Raw genomic sequence first — 19,682 nt, forward strand, 5'->3', positions numbered from 1 at the left:
CGTGGCGGGGGCGTGGCCAGAGGGTGGGGGGCGGTGGCTCCTTACCAAGCAGCAGGGTCGTACTCGGCCCAGACCCGCACGTATTCATCCAGGTGGTGGGGGCCCAGGATGGAGGAGTCGCGCGTGAGGTACTCGAAGTTGTCCATGATGACGGCCACAAAGAGGTTCAACATCTGTCGGGGGTGGAGGACGGGGAGGGGAGTGGGAAGCCATGATGGTGGTGGGGGGGGAGGGGATAGGGGGGCAGAGAGGCCCCAGATGGAGAGGGAGGGAAGGAACGGAGAGGAGGGGGCAGAGACGGGGTCAGATGCTCCCACGAGGACAGAGTGGGGATGGGGTAGGGAGTGGCAGAGACACAGGGTGATTGACAGCATGGGGGGAGGGGAGTCCCGCCTCCTCCCGCACCTGCCCTGGCTCCTTTCTGGGAGGCTGAACTGAGATCGGCCGTTAGGTCCCCAGTGGGAAGCGTGTGTGTGTGTGGGGAAGCTGCAGGGGTGGGGAGCACCCAGGAGACCCCCCCCAGCTCCCCCCCTCCCCACTGCCCTCCCTCCTGGTCCGAGTTCCCAGACTCACCAGGAAGGAGCAGAGGAAGATGAAGGACACGAAGTAAAAATAGGCAAATTCGTTGCCGCACTCGGGCGTCAGGATGCCCGAGTTCTTGTCGCAGGGCTTCCCGCTGAGGCAGGACAGCATGATGTTGTGCCAGGCTTCTCCGGTGGCGCTCCTGGGGTGGGCAGGGGGCGTCAGGGGGCCCAGCACCCACGTCTCCCACTTGGGCTCTGCTTCCTGGGAGCCCACGGCAATAGGAGTTTGCGGCAAAGTCCACAGTGAGCCGGTGCCCAGGGGGGCGTGTAGCCCAGTGGTTAGGACACCTGCTTCCCACCGCTGAGTGCCTCCTGCTAAAGTGGATCCTGGGAAACAGAGTCCACAGTTCAAGGGCTTGGGCCCCTGCACCCACGTGGGAGACCCGGATGGAGCTCCTGGCTTTGGCCTGGCCCCGCCCTGGCTGCTGCGTCCAGTTGGGGAGTGACCCAGGGGGTGGGAGTGCTCTCTCTGTCTCTCTGGAATTCTGCCTTTCAAATAAATGAATGAATTTTTTTTTAAAAAATGCTGATGCCAGTGTCCCCACCCCCACGTTTTTGAGGGGGGTAATGAGAGCTCCCATCTGCTGGTCCACTCCCCAAAAGCTCACAGCAGTCAGGGTGGAAGCCAGGAGCGGGGATTCACTCTGGGACTCCCGCGTGGATTCCAGCCGCCACCTGCTGCCTCCCAGGGCATGGGAAGTGGAACTCAGACCTGGCACTCTGATGGGGCTCTGGGCGCTCTGTGCCCCATCTGCTGTCTGAACCACTTCCCTCCCTCCAGGCGACAGGCATCTCTGGATGACTCTGCCCCAGGACCTTAGCACAAGCCACACCCCGACCTGGACCACCTTCTCCCAGACATCCACTCGGCTCCCGCCCTTACCCACTTCTCCCGAAGGTCCCACACCCACAGGGACATCATCTACAAGCACCCTTGATGTTGATTTAAAAAAAAAAAACTTTTTTTTTTGACAGGGCAGAGTTGGACAGTGAGAGAGAGAGACAGAGAGAAAGGTCTTCCTTCTGTTGGTTCACTCCCCAAATGGCCGCTACGGGCTGGCCCCCTGCGCCGATCCGAAGCCAGGAGCCAGGCGCTTCCTCCTGGTCTCCCATGCGGGTGCCCCGCCCAAGCACTTGGGCCATCCTCCACTGCACTCCCGGGCCATAGCAGAGAGCTGGACTGGAAGAGGGGCAACCGGGACAGAATCCAGCGCCCCGACTGAGACTAGAACCCGGGGTGCCAGCGCCACAGATGGAGGATAAGCCAAGTGAGCCATGGTGCCGGCCAAAAAAAAACTTTTAAAAATCCTGGCCAAGTGTACTCAGAATCCACCCTTTTAACCTGAATGGCTGAGGACCGCAACTTTTTTTTTTTTGAAAGAGTTACAGAGAAAGAGAGGGAGAGAGAGGACTTCCATCTTCTGGCCACTCCCCAGATGGCTGCAATGGCCAGGGCAGGGCCAGGCAGGAGTCAGGAGCTCCATCCAGGTCTCCCATGCGGGTGCACCTGCTGCCTCCCAGGCGCTGGGTCGCCACGCCCACGCGGGACCAGGGGCAGGCTCCGCCTCTCCCTAGGGGGTCGCGACCCCCGCAGGAGGCAGAGGGTGCTCTGAGCAGCGCCTCGCGTCCAGCAGGTGCTCAGTGACACGCCTCTGTCCGGAGGCAGCAGGTCTCATGTGCGGCCAGGATGCACAGCGGGCCACGGGGTCTGCCACGGGGCCCACCAGGCCTCAGTCTCCTCCTGCGGCAGACCGCACTGCCAAGAATCCCCGCCTCCCCAGGGGAGAGGGCTGAGGACACGCCCCTGCCCCTACAGGACGAGGACACGCCCCGACCGGAAGAAGAGAAGGCCACGCCTCCTCACCTACAGAACGTGCCACCCCACAGAACAGGATGACATGCCCTGACCGGAAAAGTAGGGTGAGGACACACCCCGACCGGAAGAGACTGGGGAAGACACACCTCCCAGGGAACAGGACAGGACCCTATAGGAAGAGAAGCATGAGGACACGCCCCCCCACTGGAAGAAACACACCCCACCGGAAGAGAGGCATGAGGCCACGCCTCCTCACCTACAGAACACGCCCCCCCACAGAACAGGATGAGGAGGCGCCCCCACTGGAAGAGATGGGTACAGACACATCTCCCAGAGAAGAGAACAGGACCTTACAGGAAGAGGAGCATGGGGACACGCACCTGTCCCCAGCCGAAGTGGACACACCCCCACCGGAAGAGACTGAGGACAAGTCTCCTCAACTACAAAACACGTCCCCCCCAACAGAACAGGATGAGGACACGCCCTGAGCAGAAGAGAAGGTGAGGACACGCCCCCACCGGAAGAGACGGGAAGACACGCCTCCCAGGGAACAGGGCAGGATCCTATAGGAAGAGAAGCATGAGGACACGCCCCCACCGGAAGAGAGGCAGCCTGCCGGCGCACGCCGCCCCCTCTCACCGGAAGAGCAGCATGAGGGCCTGGAAGAAGGTCCGGAAGTTATTGTGCTCGGTGATCTGGAACTCGTCCTCGTCGCTGTCCTCGTCCTCCATGTCGATGCCGATGTTGCCAAACACCTGGAGAATCGGGAGGGTGAGGTGGGGCGCCCCGCCCGCGCCCCGCCCCCGGCCTGGCCGCCGGCCTCACCTGCATCCCGATGATGGCGTAGATGAAGAAGAGCATGGCGATCAGCAGGCAGACGTAGGGCAGCGCCTGGGGGCGACGGGGGCGGTGAGCGGCGGCGGGGGGCGCAGGCGCAGAGCCCCGCCCCCTGCACCGCGGGCCGGGGGGCGCGGGGCTCCCACCTTGAAGGACTGCACGAAGGTCCAGAGCAGGATGCGGATGGTGTAGCCTTGCCGCAGCAGCTTGATGAGCCGCGCGGCGCGGAAGAGGCGCAGGAAGCTCAGGTTGATGAAGTTGTTCTGCGGGACACGGAGGGGAGACAGCGCGTGACCCTCCGCCCGCCCCGGAGGGGCTCAGAGCCGCCACCACTCAGAGGCCCCGGACACGAAGCCAACCAACAGGGAGAAAAAATAAAATAATAAAATAAAAGCAAGCCAGACCCCCAAACAAGGAGGGAGAGGAGAGAGAGCGCGCTCCTGAGACAATGGTGCAGAGGAAAAAAAAACAAAACAAAACAAAACTCGGGGTGGGGGGCGAGGAGGAAAAACTCAACAAAGCAGAAGCCCACCCTGCCAGCCCCACCCGCAATGGGGGAACAAAAAACAAACAAAAAAAAAAAAAAGAGGAGAGAGGAACGGACAGAAAACGCGGAACAGAAAATACATCCGAATCATCCAATCAGGAAAAAAAAAAAATCGAGATGGTTTTTTTTTTGTTTCTCCCAACAACCAAATGCACTGAGACCAGAAGAGGCAAGCGGGTCAAGTTGCGCGGAGCCCGTCACGCGTGTACGAGGCGCCAACATACACCGGGGCGGGGCGGGGGGCTGCGGCGGCGGCGGCGGCAGGGGTGGGGGGAGAGGGGCGGCCAGCACGCGCAGGCCTCGGTGGACACGTGCGGGGGTTCCGCTCCGGGCCAGAAATGCATCTGTCGCGGGACTCACCGGGCGCCCTTGCCCTTGCCCTGCCGAGCTGCCCACGCCCGCTCCTGCCCGCCCTGACCTCACCCCACGGCCAAGCCAACCTGGGAGAAGCGAGGGGCGGGGGAGGGGGAGAGCGTCATTTCTTACCCGCTTGGCGAGCGGGGAGGGGGGTGGACACGGGGAGGAGCTGGGGTGGTTCGGCTGGAGGGCGAGTCCTCGCTGCCCGCTGAGTCCGAGAAGATGCATTTGGGGCCCTGTTACCCCCTTCGGGGATGGCTTCTCAGCTTCTGGGACCAGGCCTGCGGGAAGCAGGAACGACTCAGCTCCCGTGGGCAGGTGCACTGCTATCAGCCCCGGGGGGTGGAGGGTCCCACTGAGGGCCGGTGCTGGGGGCGGGGAGGTGGGTGCGGCCATCCCGGCTCCCAGGACCTCCCTGGGTGGCCCCTGCCTCTGCTTCCAAGATCCACCCCCCCACCCTGCCCCACGTCCTGTCGCTGCCTCTACCTCCTCCCGGAAGCCAGAGAGCTAAGTGGACGGTGGGCGTGGCCTACGCAGGTGCTCATGACCTAAGCGGGAATGAAGGGGATGCCAGTGAGGGGGCAGGAGGGTGTAATCATGAATAACAATTAATAATAATAACTTTCCAATGGACCAAAATCGAACCCAGCACTGTTGGGACTTTGGAGCCGTATTTTTTTTTTTTTTTTTTTTTTTGGTTTGTTGGAATGCAAAAGTTGTCTCCCGCTCCCAAGTCTGGCTTTCCTGCCCCTGTGTCACCTGTTCCTGGAAGAGGGGCCACGAGGCACGCGCTCCTCCCCTTCCATCCCCCACCGGCGGCGTCAGGCGCAGAGCCAGCCAGGCTGCAGTAAGGGGCGACTCTGGCTAGGAGGGGCAGGGGCCCCTCAACTGGATTCCGCTCCTCACGGGACCCCCCAGGATGGGCAGGGGCCCCAGGGGGCCGGCCACAAAGCCACACTCTATGTGGCTTCTTCCCCCACCTTGTAGCACAGGACGGGCCGGGGCGGGGGCGCACGGCTTGCCCGGATGGCCGTGGCATCCCTTCAGAAAAGTGTCCCCGTTTGGGTGACAGACACCCTGAGGCGGGATGGGTTGTTTGTTTGTTTTGCTAGCTCTGGCCTGGGAGCGGCGAGGCAGGGACTGGACTGTCAAAGGTTTCTGAAACTGGCAGGGCGTTTGCCTTTCCTGGCCACTCTAGGAAGCTCTCTGGGATGGAGAAAGGGGGCTGGGAGAGTCTACCCGGGCCACCTCGGACCCAACCACGGTGGAGACTGTCCCAAGCGCCGCAAAGACGCCTCTAATCCTGGCTTGGCTGAAAGAGCTACCCCTCCGTGCCACGCTGACCTGACCCCCCAGCCCTGCCTGGCCACCCAGCTCCACCTGGGGTGGGGGCCGACGGCCCAGGCGTCCCCAGCCCCCTCCCGTCCATCCCGGAGTCCAAGCCATCCCCTTCCATGGGGGCGGATCGGAACGTGAGCTCGGTGGCGCATGCGCAGGCAAAATAAATAAATTAATTAAAAGCAGCAGGATCTGAGAGCCACAGCCTTGGGCGGGGGTGGGGCAGGGGAGGCTGCCGCCGTGCAGGAGAGACGTGCAAACATAGCATGCTGCGAGGAGGAAGAGGGAGAAGGCACGGGGAGGAGATAGGGGTGGAGACAGTAGGGGTGCGGGGTGGGGTGGGACACAGATCCTAGGGAGCCCTCTCCATCCTCACGGCTCTTCCTGGGGTCTGCAGCCAGGAGGGCTTGCAGCATCCGCCGCACTCCCAGTGAGCGGGCCTCTTCCTAGCTCCCCCTCTGTGCGCCCGCCTGCTGGGCCCCGCGGAAGGCTCTGTCGGCCAAAGCCCACAGTGCAGGGACAGGAGGCCCCTGTGCACTCTGAAGGAGGTGGGAGTTACCCAGCTAAATGCTGCCGCCCAGCTCACCTGCCACCTGCCTACTCCCGGGTGTTCTCAAAGCCACGCCCACAACTTGGCCACACCTTGGAGTTCCCTCGCCACCAGTCTGCCAGGTCCCAGGCAGACCAGAGTCCCTTCAGGGTGGCCCTCATCCTCTGAGCCACCCCGCCCCGTGCCGCAGCCCGGGGTCCAGGGGCTTTTCCCTCTACTACGCTCACTTATCTCCCTGGGACTCCTGGCGCCCACCTCGAAGGCCTCTTTTAGGATAGAGCCCCAATTTCACAGCAACCCCCCTAAGGCTGGCTTCCTCTTTGTCTTCTTTGGCTCTCCCCTGGATCCGCCTCCCTAGCCACCTCCCCTCGCTTGCAACGCTGAGCCCTGACATACTCTGTCCTGCCACAGGGTCTATCCCTGTGCTGTGCCGGCCCTGGAGCTTCCCCTATTCACCCCTTCTCTGCCTTCTGAAATGCAGCAGAGTGAACAGTTAAAGGCGGCATCCAGGGGTCAGTGGACCCATGCCTGCCTCCCCCACGGCCATCAGTGGGCACCAGGTAGGGGCTTCCCTAGATGTTGGGTGGATGAGTGCATGTGTGTCGCCCACCAGCAGGGGTGGGATCCAGTGCAAAGATGCCATGGGTTAGGGGAGTCCTTTCCGGGGGTTCCTTGGTAGACAGCTGAGGGGTAGAAGCAGTGAGGGATGTGCAGGTGTGTGTGTGTGTGCGCGCGCGCAGGAGGCTGGCGTAACAGAGGGATGGTGTGTGCGTGCATGTTTGTGCGTCCTGTGTGCCCACGTCCACGCGTGCGTGTATGTATTCTATGTGTGTCTGAGGCAGTAGAGTACGGGAATGTGTGTGTGGCGTGTGGGCCAGAGAAAGGTGGCGCCAGGACGTGGAGAGACAATGAACAGGAAAAGGGCGAAGTAAAGCCAGGAGTGTGTGCGCGCATGCGCAGGGACCTTGGCGCGCACAGGTGCAGTTCAGGGCCCCGTCAGCGCTGAGAGTTCCCTGGGTGCTCAAGCCTCCTCCCTCAGACTTGCAGAATTGCTATGCTGTGGGCTCAGGACAGGGAGGGTGGGACGGGGGTCGGGGCGGGGGAAGGAGAGGAGAGAGAGAGAGCTGGGGGCTTTGGGGTGGGGGGGCTCGCCAGCTCCCCTGGGGCCACCAGCTCCATAGAGCTGGCCATGGGACCCGAGGGAGTGGCCATGGCCATGGGTGGGAGAGGTTGTGTGCGCGTGAGAGAGAGAGAGAGAGAGGCTGCAGATACACAGACAGAGGGGGTCTGGCAGGGGTCTGGGAGAGACAGGAGGGAGGGGAGGGGTTGGGGCATCAGGCGCCCCCCCGTGGGGCAGCCGGGGTACTCCATGCAGCTTGGGCGGCATGGCACGGGTAAATGTAACGCATTTAGACTTCAAAAAGGAGACCAACCGGATTCTAGAGGCGGATGTTGACGATGGAAGGGGGGGCGGGAAGAGTTGGGGCAGCGAGTTCGGTCAGCGGTTAACAGTGTCACCGTTATCACCATTATTATTGTTTTAGGTTGAGTTTGGTAACCAGTGCCAAGAAGAAGAAGAAGAAGAAAAACCAAAAACCAAAACACCAGAAAAACAACCAACAACCCAGGGGTTTCGGTCCCGGGCGGGGGCGGGGCGTGGTGGAGGTGGCGGTGGCGGCGGGTGGGAGAGAAGCCATTGGTGTATGGACACACAGACCACGTCATGGATGGACAAATGGATTTCATAGTGCATTTTGATTGGATGAGGTTTTTTCAGACGGCGTTGTGCCAATATACAGTTTAAAGAGCAGGGCAGGCATGAAAAGAGACAAAAGACACAGTTGTTATCTATCACGCACGGGGCGGGGGCGGCCCCCCAGAACCCCGGGGACCTGCCCTCCCCAAGGGCCTAGCACACCAGACCCCTCCCCCCAGCCACGCCCCGCCTCCGACGGCCACGTCCCAGGGCCTTACCTGGGGGCCACAGGGGCACCCTGGCGTGGCAGGACGGGCCTCGCCTCCCCTCCGCTCCCCTCCCCCAACCCAACCATCCCGCAAGGGCCCAGGTGCCCACCCGCCCCCTCCCTCCCTACAGAGGAATCTGATTCAAGGGTGAGGTAACGCTAGCAAGAGGCATCGTAATAACTGCCACTGGTGAGCTGACCCCTGTATTTCTGGAAAGTTCTGTGCCAGGCACCTCACATGGATGGTGCCTATTGGTTAAAAACCTGCTGCTGGGGCCGCCACCAGCTAGGTGGGCATCCCATGAGGGTGCCGGTTCCAGTCCCGGCTGCTGCACTTCTGATCCAGCTCCCTGCTGATGCGCCTGGGGCCCAAGTCCTTGGGACCCTGCCACCCACATGGGACACACGGATGGAGCTCCGGGATCCTGGCTGTGGTGGCCCTCTGGGAAGTGAGCCAGCAGATGGAATCTCTCTCTCTCTCTCTCTCTCTCTCTCTCTGCCTTTCAACTAAGTAAATCTTAAAAGAAAACCTTTTGGCCTCCCCCACTGGAATGTCAGCTTGCTGGGGGCAGCAACTCCACAAGCTTGCCTGTCTCTGTCTTGCCCCCTTGTCCTATCTCTAGCTCCTGGAACCAAGCCTGGCACACAGCGGGTGCCCAATGTGTGTGTGCTGAGTGCAGGCATGCAAGAACGGGAGTTGTGGAAGGCCCTGATGAGGCGGGCTGCAACGGTTATCTGCACTGGACATCCTACACCTGCTGGTAGGGAAGGGATGCTTGGCTACTGCACTGGTCCTGATGTTTCTGAATTGGCCAGGACAATAAGCTACTGGGTGGGGCCCTATGGGGTCTCAGTTTCTGGGGTGAGGTAAAGGACGGGAAGGGGTGAGGCCAGGACACCATCAGAGAATGGCTCCCCCTGCCATAGAGTCCCCAGCCCTGACAGGTATCTGGGATGAAAAGTGTGCAGACCAACCCCTTTCTGCTGAGCGAGGGTGTGGGCAGAGTCAGACTGGCACACCCCAGAGGCTGCCCAACCAGGGAGAGGTCCTCCACTTCCTTGGGCACTGAGCCTCAGGCTGCCCGTCTGTGAAATGGGCCCACAGGCCCTGCTCGCACTGAACATGCCTGCTTGGCTCTCTTTGCTGGTTCACCTTGGCCAATGGGGAGGCACTGGCTGGTGTGGAAGGGCAGGAAGAGGGGGAGGTTGGGGCTCTCGCGGATTCCTGAGCCACCTCCCTGTCCACTTCAGCACCTGGGCAGGGATCAGCACCCTCCTGGCGCTCAGACCCCTTCTGAGCGAGACCCAGCCCGGACCCCAGGAGCTGTTCCCGGGGAAGCGCCTGGCACGGAGCTTTCCTCCATCTGTGACCAAGTCACCAACCCCTGCCCTTTTCCTCCATCCCCCACAGGCTCCAGAGCACCCCCCCAGGCCTGGACTCCCTGGCAGATGGCCAAGGAGAGCGTCTGAGCTGGGAACTCCAGGGCCCTCAATCTCCCAGAAAAGAGAGAAATGAGATGTGGTCTGAGACCTAGAGACCACCCGGGGGCCGGGGTCCCCTAGAGTAACACCCGCCCCTGTGTCCAGCTGCCCACGAACCAGCAGACCTGACTTGCAAATGGCCCTGGGCTCTGTGTGGTCTTGGGGGGGGAGGGGTTGATCTGAGCTTTGGGGGCCTTGAGGTGGGGTTTCGAACCTCTCAATGATTGCGTTGCATGATATGTCCAGAAATCAACAGCTCAGAAGCAAAGGAGCCCGTATTGCAGGGCTGGCCTCATATTGGACTTTGGGGGGACCCAGGCCTCCCCCGGGGACACCCTTCTGTAGGGACTACCCTTCCCCGGGTAGGGGGAGATGGGGGCCTTTTTCTCTCTTCAGTCACGGCCAGGCAGTGGCCCAAGCTGGCTGTGGCCATCGGGACTCACAGTGCCTGTCCCGCCCCCTCCCCAGCCCCAGCCCAGCCCCAGCCCAGCCCCAGCCCTGCAGCCCTGGGGGGTACCCGGGAGGAAGCCAGCGGGACACTTACCCCAAACTCCGTCACAAGGATGTCAGTGATGCTGCCGAGGACGGTCACAAAGTCGAAGATATTCCAGGCATCGCGGAAATAATTCTAGAATGAGGACCCACAAGACAAGAGATGCCATCGACGGAGCACGGCGGCCGGCGCCCAGGATGGTGGTCGCGGATCAAACATTAAAAAGGCAGTTCGAGGATGAGTTGCCTGGTGGCGTCTGCGCCAGGGTCCCCTCTATGGGACCCGCCACCCCCCCCCCGGGGGGGACTGTCCCATTTCTGTCTTGGCACCAGAGGGGGCTCTTAGACCCTGCTTCAGCTCAGCTGGGGGAGGGGTCTGCCTTTTGGGGCTGTCACTTGTCTCAGAGAGTTCCAAACAGCACTGGGGTCTTCACAAGGATTCCAGAGGGAGGAGTCGCTCGCTCTGCTCAGAGAGTGGAGCCACCCAGAGCACCAGAGTTGGGATTTGAACCCAGGCCTGGGTGAGTGTGGCGTCTGCGTGTTCAAACCCCAGCCCTGCCGCTGCCGTCCTGCTGTGTGGCCGTGGGCGAGTGCCCAGCAACAAGGCCCTTGAGGGCCTGCTTGTGCTCAGCTCTGGGCCCTGGCTCTAGGCATGCCCCCTCCCCCCACCCAGGGCTGTGAACAGAGGTGGGGAAGGGGGGGTTATTTCCCAGCCAGCTTTCCGGAACTCTCTAAATGCCACATCTGGTGAGCCCGGGTCCCTGAGCAGCTATGGTCCACTGAGATATGCAGACTGGCTGCCGGCTACTGCTGCTGAAACTGGGGCATCCTTTTTTATTTTTTATTTTTATTTTTTTTTGACAGGCAGAGTGGACAGTGAGAGAGAGACAGAGAGGAAGGTCTTCCTTTTTGCTGTTGGTTCACCCTCCAATGGCCGCCACGGCTGGCGCGCTGCGGCCGGCGCACCGCGCTGATCCGAGGCAGGAGCCAGGTGCTTCTCCTGGTCTCCCATGGGGTGCAGGGCCCAAGCACTTGGGCCATCCTCCACTGCACTCCCGGGCCACAGCAGAGAGCTGGCCTGGAAGAGGGGCAACCGGGACAGGATCGGTGCCCCGACCGGGACTAGAACCCTGTGTGCTGGCACCGCAAGGCAGAGGATTAGCCTATTGAGCTGCGGCGCCGGCAAGCTGGGGCATCCTTACATCCTAAGTGTGCACCCCAGGGCCCACTCTGGGGGAGCACACAGGTGCAGCGGCAGTGGTGTTGCTAGGATTCACAAATACCCCACACTACCCGGAAAACACCCACAGCCCCGGGCTCCTTGGGTCCCCACTGCTGCCCCTGCCTCAGCTCAACCGAGCACTGAACGGGTGATGCCCGGCCCTTTGTGGGGGTGTGTGTTGGTAGGGGAGGGGCCCTCCTGATGGGCAGGACCCACACGTTCTCAGCCTTTGACCGAAGCCAAGACAAAGTCGGGGCTTGATGTGAGATGACGCAGGGGCTCCTCCAGCTCACTCCCAGGCAAGCCCCCTGTCTCACAGACGGCCCCGACTCTGGTATGCACTTGCCAAGGTCGGGTTCTTGGGCTGCATTGTGTTACATGTCACTGGGGGTTGAGTGGCCTGGGTCTCAGGACTTTTCCTCTGGAAGGCAGAGCTAAAACTCCTACCAGATAATACATGAGGTCATGGTGCAGGGGGCTTGGTATACAGTAGGCGCTCAATGGATGGATACAGTCGGGTTTTGCAATCATCTAAAAGGAATTCAGGTTCCAAGGCACTGGTGTTGCTGAGTCCTGGTCCACAGCTCCTCCTATTTCAATGGCATATACTTGTGATTTTGCTCAAGGGGCTCTGTCTGGCTCCAAAAAACATGGAGGGTTTGGCACTGTGGGTAAAGTTGCCGCCTATGGAGCCAGCATCCCATATGGGTGCTGGTTCGAGTTCCGGCTGCTCCACTTCTAATACAGCTCCCTGTTAATGCACCTGGGAAAGCAATAGAAGATGGCCCAAGTGCACCTGCGTGGGAGACCCAGAGGAAGCTCCTGGCTCCAGATCGGCCCAGCTCTGGCCATTGCGGCCATCTGGGGAGTGAGCCAGTGGATGGAAGACCTCTCTGTCTGTCTGTCTGTCTCTCTCTCTCTTTGTCATCTGCTGGTTCCCTCCCCAAAGGCCTGCAAAGGCCGGTGCTGGGCCAGACCGAAGCTGGGAGCCGGGAACTCCTCATCACTGCGGTCTCCACTGGTGGGAAGATGCAGTCAGGGAGGGGTCAGAGCTGGGGATGGAAAGCAGGTGTTTTGACATAGGATTGGGGCGTCTTCAATGTTGAATTAAAATCTGCTCCCCTAAGCTTATCTCTTCATCCCATTCTCCCACGAACTCTGTGCGGTGCCCTCATCTTTGTCAGGAAATTCACAGCTCCGCTGGGAGCAGCCCCTGACTCAGGCTGGTGGGCACTGGATTGAAATAGCCCAGCTCTCTCCCCTCTCCCGGCAGGGCTGACGCTGCATTGTGCTCTCTGCTGCCCCCTGGTGGCCCCTGTCGCTCATGGTCACGGGCTTCACAACGTACCCATTTTTTTCCTGGCTGCCTCCTTGTGGTCGTCTCCCAGGTAAATTCCTTATGTCCAGCCTTCGTCTCAAGCTCTACTTCTGAGGCCCTGCACAACCTGTCATTCAACCCCGGCTCCCAGCCCATGGATGGCGCCCCGGGGACCTCGGCACCTGCCCAGGGCAGCGCCCAACAGCCCTGGATGTACCCAGCAGCCCCCGGGGACACCTGCTACAAACACAGATGACAGAGGCTGAGCTGATAACACACAAGCGCTCCAAAGTGCTCATGGAAAGCAGGATTAAAAGACACATTTATTTTGGTGCCAAAACTTTTTTTTGGGGGGGGGGGCACAGGCAGAGTTAGACAGTGAGAGAGAGAGAGACAGAGAGAAAGGTCTTCCTTCTGTTGGTTCACCCCCCAAATGGCCACTACGGCCAGTGCGCTGCACCAATCCGAAGCCAGGAGCCAGGTGCTTCCTCCTGGTCTCCCATGGGGTGCAGGGCCCAAGCACTTAGGCCATCCTCCATTGCACTCCCTGGCCACAGCAGAGAGCTGGCCTGGAAGAGGGGCAACCGGGACAGAATCCGGCGCCCTGACCGGGACTAGAACCCGGGGTGCCGGTGCCGCAGGCAGAGGATTAGCCTAATGAGCCACAACGCCGGCCAGTGCCAAAACTTTTGAAACCTACACAAAGAGGTTGACAAAGCAAATTCATGGAAAAATCCGTATTTATGTAAAAAATGCCTAGATTTTAAAAACTTTCTAGACCCAAATATACATATTTTCTTAAAAAATTGATTTTAACTATTTGAAGGGCAGAGTGGGGGAGAGAGAGAGGAGAGGTCTTCCATCCACTGGTTCACTCCCCAAATGGCTGCAATAGCCAGGGCTGGTCCAGGCTCAAACCAGGAGCCAGGAACTCCATCTGGGTCTCCTATGCGGGTGCAGGGGTCCAAGCACTTGGGCCATCTTCCGCTGCCTTCCCAGGTGCATTATCAGGGAGCTGGTTCGGAAGCGGAGCAGCCAGGACTGGAACCAGCGTCCGTATGGGAGGCTGGTGCTGCAGGTGGTGCCTTAACCCACGGCTCCACAGCGCCAGCCCCAATAAATGTATCTTCCAATTCTATTTTCCATGGAGGTTTTGAAGTGTCCCCCCACTCCCCACCACTGCCTACCAGCTGGATGAAGGTGCCTAAGTGTGGTTACTGGACGAAACATAAAGATATCACTTTCTCCACATCAGATTCCTCAGACTCCTCTTCCCCACCCACCTTGGAGGGGGTGGGCTGGGGTCAAAGGGCCTTAGGTTTAACCAGGTTAAGGATCAGGAATCGCATTCAAAAGATAAGGACCTAGAACCAAGTGGAAAGGGCCACGCCCCAGAGGGCCGTGGGCACAGGTTTTGACTTTGGGAACATTCCTTCCTGGTCACATCCACACACAGGCTCGAGTGTTGGGCTTCCCGGGGTGGGGGGGCTGGGATGCTCTGAGTACCCCGGGGCCTCGCTTTGGAAACACCGGAAGGAATGAGCTAATGGACAGCAGCCGTGGGCAAGCATAAATCTTAACTCTGTTGGAGTGAGATCTGTGGCCGCGGGTGAGATGTTGCCCATGGTGGGGGCGGGGGCAGGGGGGAGGAGAGACCCTCACCCAACACCTGGAGCCCCCGTTCTTGCCCCCAGCTGCAGCCCCCAGGCAGGGGGGCAGGGAGGAGAAGTGGTCAACTCACCAGAATCCCAAAAGCCAGGACCTTTAGCAGGCACTCCAGGGAGAAGAGCGAGGTGAAGACGATGTTGAATACCTTCAGGGCGTTGTCGTAGGCCACCGAGGCCCCGTAGAACTGAGAAGGGGGAGGGGGTGGGGTGGGTTCAGTGGGTCAGAGGGCCAGCGATCCCCAGGGAGCAGGTGCCTCTGCCTCTGCCCTCTAGGGGACTGAGCCCAGAACGAGGCTGAGCGGGTTTGTCTGGGCAGGGGGCTGTGGGCATTTTTTTCATATTCAAAATAAAAAACTCTCTTTTTATTATGGAAAGTTTCTTTCAAAAATATTTTCAGCTGACATGATAATGGTATGTATTGACGGGGCACAGTGTGACATTTTAATCCATGTGCTCATGCCATAAGGGGGACTAACACTTGCTTCTCCTGGAGATCTCTCTCTCTTTCTCTCTCTCTTTTTTTAATTTTTTTTTATTTTTGACAGGCAGAGTGGACAGTGAGAGAGAGAGAGAGACAGAGAGAAAGGTCTTCCTTTGCCGTTGGTTCACCCTCTAATGGCCGCCACGGTAGCACGCTGCGGCCGGCGCACCGCGCTGATCCGATGGCAGGAGCCAGGTGCTTCTCCTGGTCTCCCATGGGGTGCAGAGCCCAAACACTTGGGCCATCCTCCACTGCACTCCCTGGCCACAGCAGAGAGCTGGCCTGGAAGAGGGGCAACCGGGACAGGATCGGTGCCCCGACCGGGACTAGAACCTGGTGTGCCGGCGCCACAAGGCGGAGGATTAGCCTGTTGAGCCACGGTGCCGGCTCTCTCTCTGTCTTAAGGTTTCTTTATCTGAAAGAGTTACAGAGAGAGGGAGGTCTTCCACCCGCTGGTTCACACCCCAGATGGCTGCATTGGCAGGGGCTAGACCAGGTTGAAGCCAGGAGTTTTTTCCAGGTCTCCCAAGCAGGTGCAGGGGCCCAAGGACTTGGACCATCTTCCACTGCTTTCCCAGGCCATAGCAGAGAACTGGATCGGAAGTGGAGCAGTCGGGACTCGAACCGACACCCATGTGGGATGCCAGCACTGCAGTTGGCGGCTTTGCCCACTGTGCCACAGTGCCGGCCCCCACAGGTCTCTGCATCTGAAGCCTATTGATGATTTAAGGGAAGTGCACCTGTTGTCATGTTCACTGGGACAGCCCAGGAGACCAGGGGTTAGAACATTCTGGGTATTTCTGCCTTAGGGTTTGAAGGAGCACTCCCTGCCAGGTTCCAGTGCTGGGGGCGTGGCTTCCTGGGAAGGGGGCAGAGCCCCTCAGAGGGAGGGCCTTAATTCACCGTGCCTGCTGCCCGCTGCCGGTGGGAGGGAAGGGAGCTTGATCTGAGGCCTGGGCCAAGGTGACCCTCAGCTTCCGGTACTGCAGGCCCCACAACCTCTTTTCTTCCTGCACTAAGTCTACCTTGGTCGTTTCATTATAGTAGCAGAAGTGGACTCACATCCTCCCGTCATCACAGATTCTTGTCCAAACCACTGAATCTCAACCGAATCCAACCTCCAGCCCAGCTGCTGGGTGACGGGAGACCCAGTGCACAGAGAGGCCATCAGCAGGACTCGGGTGCAGTCCCAGGCCCGGGGTGGGGGGTGGTCTATATTCAATTCACTTGGTTTTCTCAAATATATCAATGACATGGCTATTGCAGCCATTTGGGGGAGTGAATCAGCAGGTGGAAGTCAGGCTCTCTCTCTCCCTCTCTCTCTCTTTCTGTAACTGTACCTTTCAAATAAATACATCTTATTTTAAAAAATAATAAGGGGCCAGCTCTGTAGCACAGTCTGTAGTGCTGGCATCCCATATGGGCGCCAGTTCGAGTCCTGGCTGCTCCACTTCCAACCCAGCTCTCTGCTGTGGCTTGGGAAAGCAGTTGAAGATGGCCCAATTCCTTGGACCCCTGCACCTGTGTGGGAGACCTGGAAGAAGCTCCTGGCTCCTGGCTTCAGATCATCTCTGCTCCGGCTGTTGTGGCCATCTGGGGAGTGAACCAGCAGATGGAAAACCTCTCTCTCTCTTTCTCTCTCTCTCTGTAATTCTGCCTCTCAAATAAATAAACTAAATATAAAAACAAATGTCTGTGTTTATCAGTTCTTCTGCAGATACAGTATTTTGCCAAAGTTTGTTTTAATCTTTATTTAACAAATTGGTGAGACTGACAATACCACTCGCATTTAATGATCTGTAGCTGCCTGCAGCGCCAGTATCCCATACAGGCGCTGGTTTGAGTCCCAGCTGCTCCACTTCTGATCCAGCTCCCCGCTAATGCACCCAGGAAAGCAGCAGAGGATGGCCCAAGTGCTTGGGGCCCCTGCCATCCATATGGGAGATCAGAAAGAAGTTCCTGGCTTCAGCTTGGCCCAGCCCTGGATGTTGTAGCCATTTGGGGAGTGAACCAGTGGATGGAAGACCTCTCTCTCTCTCTCTGTGTGTGTGTCTGCCTTTCAATTAAATAATAACCTTGTGGGCCCTCTCTGGACCCTGAATCTCACAAAGCTGGCCATAGCATCTGTGAGCACAGGAGGGCCTGTACCGGGCCATCTTTCTGTCTTCTCTGACCCTGCTTGGGAGAGCAGCCACGGAAAGAGAAAAGGAAAGAGCTGATGTAGACCCTGGTCCCATCTTATCCGCGGATTCAGTTACCCGCGGTCAGCCAGGCTTCAACAGTATTAGATGGAAAGTTCCAGAAATGCTAGATAGCGCTGATGGCAGTAGGCTGCTGGCTCATTTATAAGTTACACTTCATCCACAGCGGTGTGTGTGTGTGTGTGTAAGGAAATACCCAGTTTGAGGGGACTTTGAAAAGCTTACAGCTGGGCCAGGCCAAAGCCAGGAGCCAGGAGCTCCATCCAGGTCTCCCAGGCAGGTGGCAGGGACCCAAGTACTTGAGCCATTGCTGCTGCCTCCCAGGGTGCACACCAGCAGGGAGCTGGAACTGGAAGTGGAGCCCGGACTTGAACCCAGGCCCCTGCACTTCCTCGTTCAGTACTCATCCGCCCCTAGGGGGAGAAAGGTGCTATGATCCGTGCCCCCATTTCACAGACAGGCAAACTCCAAGGTTCTGTGCAAGCTGGAACTGGAATCCAGGTCTGTGGATTCCTCACTGCGGGGCTGTATGTTCGGAGTTTGCGCGGGGAAGGGGTCCCGGGCCCTCACTCCCCGCAGCCCACACCTGTCCTGCCACCCTGGTTTCACCCACCCAACATTTGCATAGATTGTTTTATGGCTTCTCCCTGCTCAGGGGCCTGGGCGTTCCCTGGAGCGCCCAGGTTGCTGACCAAGCTGCCACGGAAATCCAAGCCAGGCAAAGATGGCAGGAAAGATGTTGACGAAGATAGGCAGCTTGGGGCATCTGGGAGGTCAAGGAGGGCTTCTTGGAGGAAAGGGTCTTTCTACAGGAGCAGCTGGCTTGGCAGTGTTGGGGACGGTGTCGGGGGCTGGGGGCACAGCAGTGCAAAGCCTCGGAGGCGACACGGATGGAGGGCTGCTGCTGCCGGCCCCTTCTGGGTGTGGGGGGGTGGGTCCCAGGGGGCAGGCACGAGGCGCGGGGGTGGGGTGGGAGGAAGCTCACCTTCATCATCAGCACGATGGTGTTGAGGGCGATCATGGCCATGATGGTGTACTCGAAGGGCGGGGACACCACGAACTGCCACATGCGGTACTGGAAGCTCTGCTTGTTCTGGGGCATGTGCCTGGTCAGCGGCTTGGCACTGATGGCGAAGTCGATGCAGGCCCTCTGCGGGGGACAGGCCGGCGGCGTGAGGGGCGAAGAGGGGGCGGAGCCAGGGGTGGGTGGAGCTGGAGGGGCGGAGTCTGAAGGGCAGGGTGGAGTCTGCAGGCAGGGGCGGGGCAGAAAGGGCGGAGCCTGCGGACAGGGGAGGGGCAGGGCAGAGCCTGTGGGGGGGGCAGAGTAGAAGGGGCAGAGTCCAAGGGGGCAGGGGTGGAGTCCGAGGGGCAGGGGCAGAGCAGAAGGGGCGGAGCCCACAGTCGGGGCGGAGCCTCCGGGGGCAGGGCAGAGCCCGAGGGCAGGCGGCTGGTCGCAATCTAACCCCGCACCACGGCTCCCAATGCACCTGCTTGAATCTGCCTCTTTCGGGCCCAGCCCCGTTCCCCGCCACCACGACTGCCTTCTCCCAACAGCTACGGTGCCCTGAGAAGTCTCCCCACCCTGCCTGGGCATCTCCCTCGTCCCTCTCCTGGGATCCCTTCAACAGAATGTGGGTCCGATCCCGAAGCCCCAGTAGGCACAGAGAGGCCAGGTCCCCTGCCGAGATGACCCAGCTGCCAGGCAGGCCAAATCCGAGTTGAAAGCAAAGTCTTCTGAGGCCTGAGCCTTCTCCCCTCCTGATGGCCCTTTTCCCTCCTCCTGCTCCCGTATGGAGAACCCATGTACAACTGTATTTATTTACTCGAGAGGCAGAGATAGACAGACACATGGTCCATCTGCTGGTTCACTCCCCAAATGCCCAGAATTGCTACTACGGGGCCAATAACTCAACCTGGGTCTCCCACGTGGGCAGCAAGTACTTGCGCGTGAGCAGGGAGCTGGCATCGGAGGGACTCGAACCCAGGCACTTGGATATGGGAGAAAGGCGCCCCAAGCAGCGGCCAAGGTCCGCCCCGAGCACGGCTGCTCCAGCAGCAAGCCTGGCTTCGCCCTGCTCCCCATGGCCTCAAGGTGGCGACAGCGAGCCCAAACCACGGGCCAGGTACCACAGCTGCCAGGCTGACATCTTTTGCCCGGGGTGGGGGTGGGGGAGAGGGGTGGGGCTCAGGGATGGGGGAGGCGGCACCTCGTTTTTCTCCAAGCTGTACTCCTCCATCATCTTGTCCCCCTGCTCCTGGAAGGTGATGATGATCAAGGCCACGAAGATATTGACGAAGAAGAAAGGGAAGACGACGAAGTAGACCACGTAGAAGATGGACATCTCCATGCGGTAGCCGGGGCTGGGGCCCTGGTTTTCAAAGGTGGCATCCACCGAGTGCTTGAGGACCCTGTGGGTGGGGGTGGGGTGGGGGACAGGGATGGGCACGGTGGCCAAGTTAGAATCTTTTTTTTTTTTTTAATTCTTTTATTTTATTTGAAAGGCAGAGGGACAGAGAGTAAGAGAGAGAGAGAGAATCGTTCATGTGCTGGGTCACTCCCCAGATGGCTGCAATGGTCGAGGGCTGGGCCAGGCTGAAGCCAGGAGCCAGGAACTCCACCAGGGTCTCCCACACTGGCAGCCCGACATCTGGAGTGGTGCCTTAACCACTGTGCCACACGCCCGCCTCCCCCCCACCATCTCAAAATTTTTAAATAACTACCCTTGGATTTGCATGCACAAGGCAGCCTCGCCCATCAGACTGGGCTCCGTCTGGGAGAAAACAGGTTTGCGGTGGTAACGGGGTTCATACAATGCCACCTCGCCT

The 19,682-nt window shown here is 59.6% G+C and overlaps 1 protein-coding gene across 1 annotated transcript in view; it reads right to left on the reverse strand.

Moving 5' to 3' along the window:
- Positions 1–19,682, reverse strand: part of CACNA1A (calcium voltage-gated channel subunit alpha1 A) — a 137,175-nt gene that overhangs the window by 15,600 nt on the left and 101,893 nt on the right. Inside the window, exons 27-35 of the mRNA XM_062179518.1 lie at positions 19,064–19,265; positions 17,842–18,006; positions 14,249–14,359; positions 10,020–10,103; positions 3,384–3,500; positions 3,226–3,291; positions 3,040–3,155; positions 574–724; positions 46–173 (exon numbers count right to left, since the gene is read on the reverse strand). Of these exons, the coding sequence (XP_062035502.1) occupies positions 46–173; positions 574–724; positions 3,040–3,155; positions 3,226–3,291; positions 3,384–3,500; positions 10,020–10,103; positions 14,249–14,359; positions 17,842–18,006; positions 19,064–19,265 (1,140 nt within the window). The remainder of the gene's footprint in view (positions 1–45; positions 174–573; positions 725–3,039; positions 3,156–3,225; positions 3,292–3,383; positions 3,501–10,019; positions 10,104–14,248; positions 14,360–17,841; positions 18,007–19,063; positions 19,266–19,682) is intronic.

The sequence above is a fragment of the Lepus europaeus genome, chromosome 20, assembly GCF_033115175.1.
Source record: "Lepus europaeus isolate LE1 chromosome 20, mLepTim1.pri, whole genome shotgun sequence".
In the NCBI taxonomy this organism is placed as follows: Eukaryota; Metazoa; Chordata; class Mammalia; order Lagomorpha; family Leporidae; genus Lepus; species Lepus europaeus.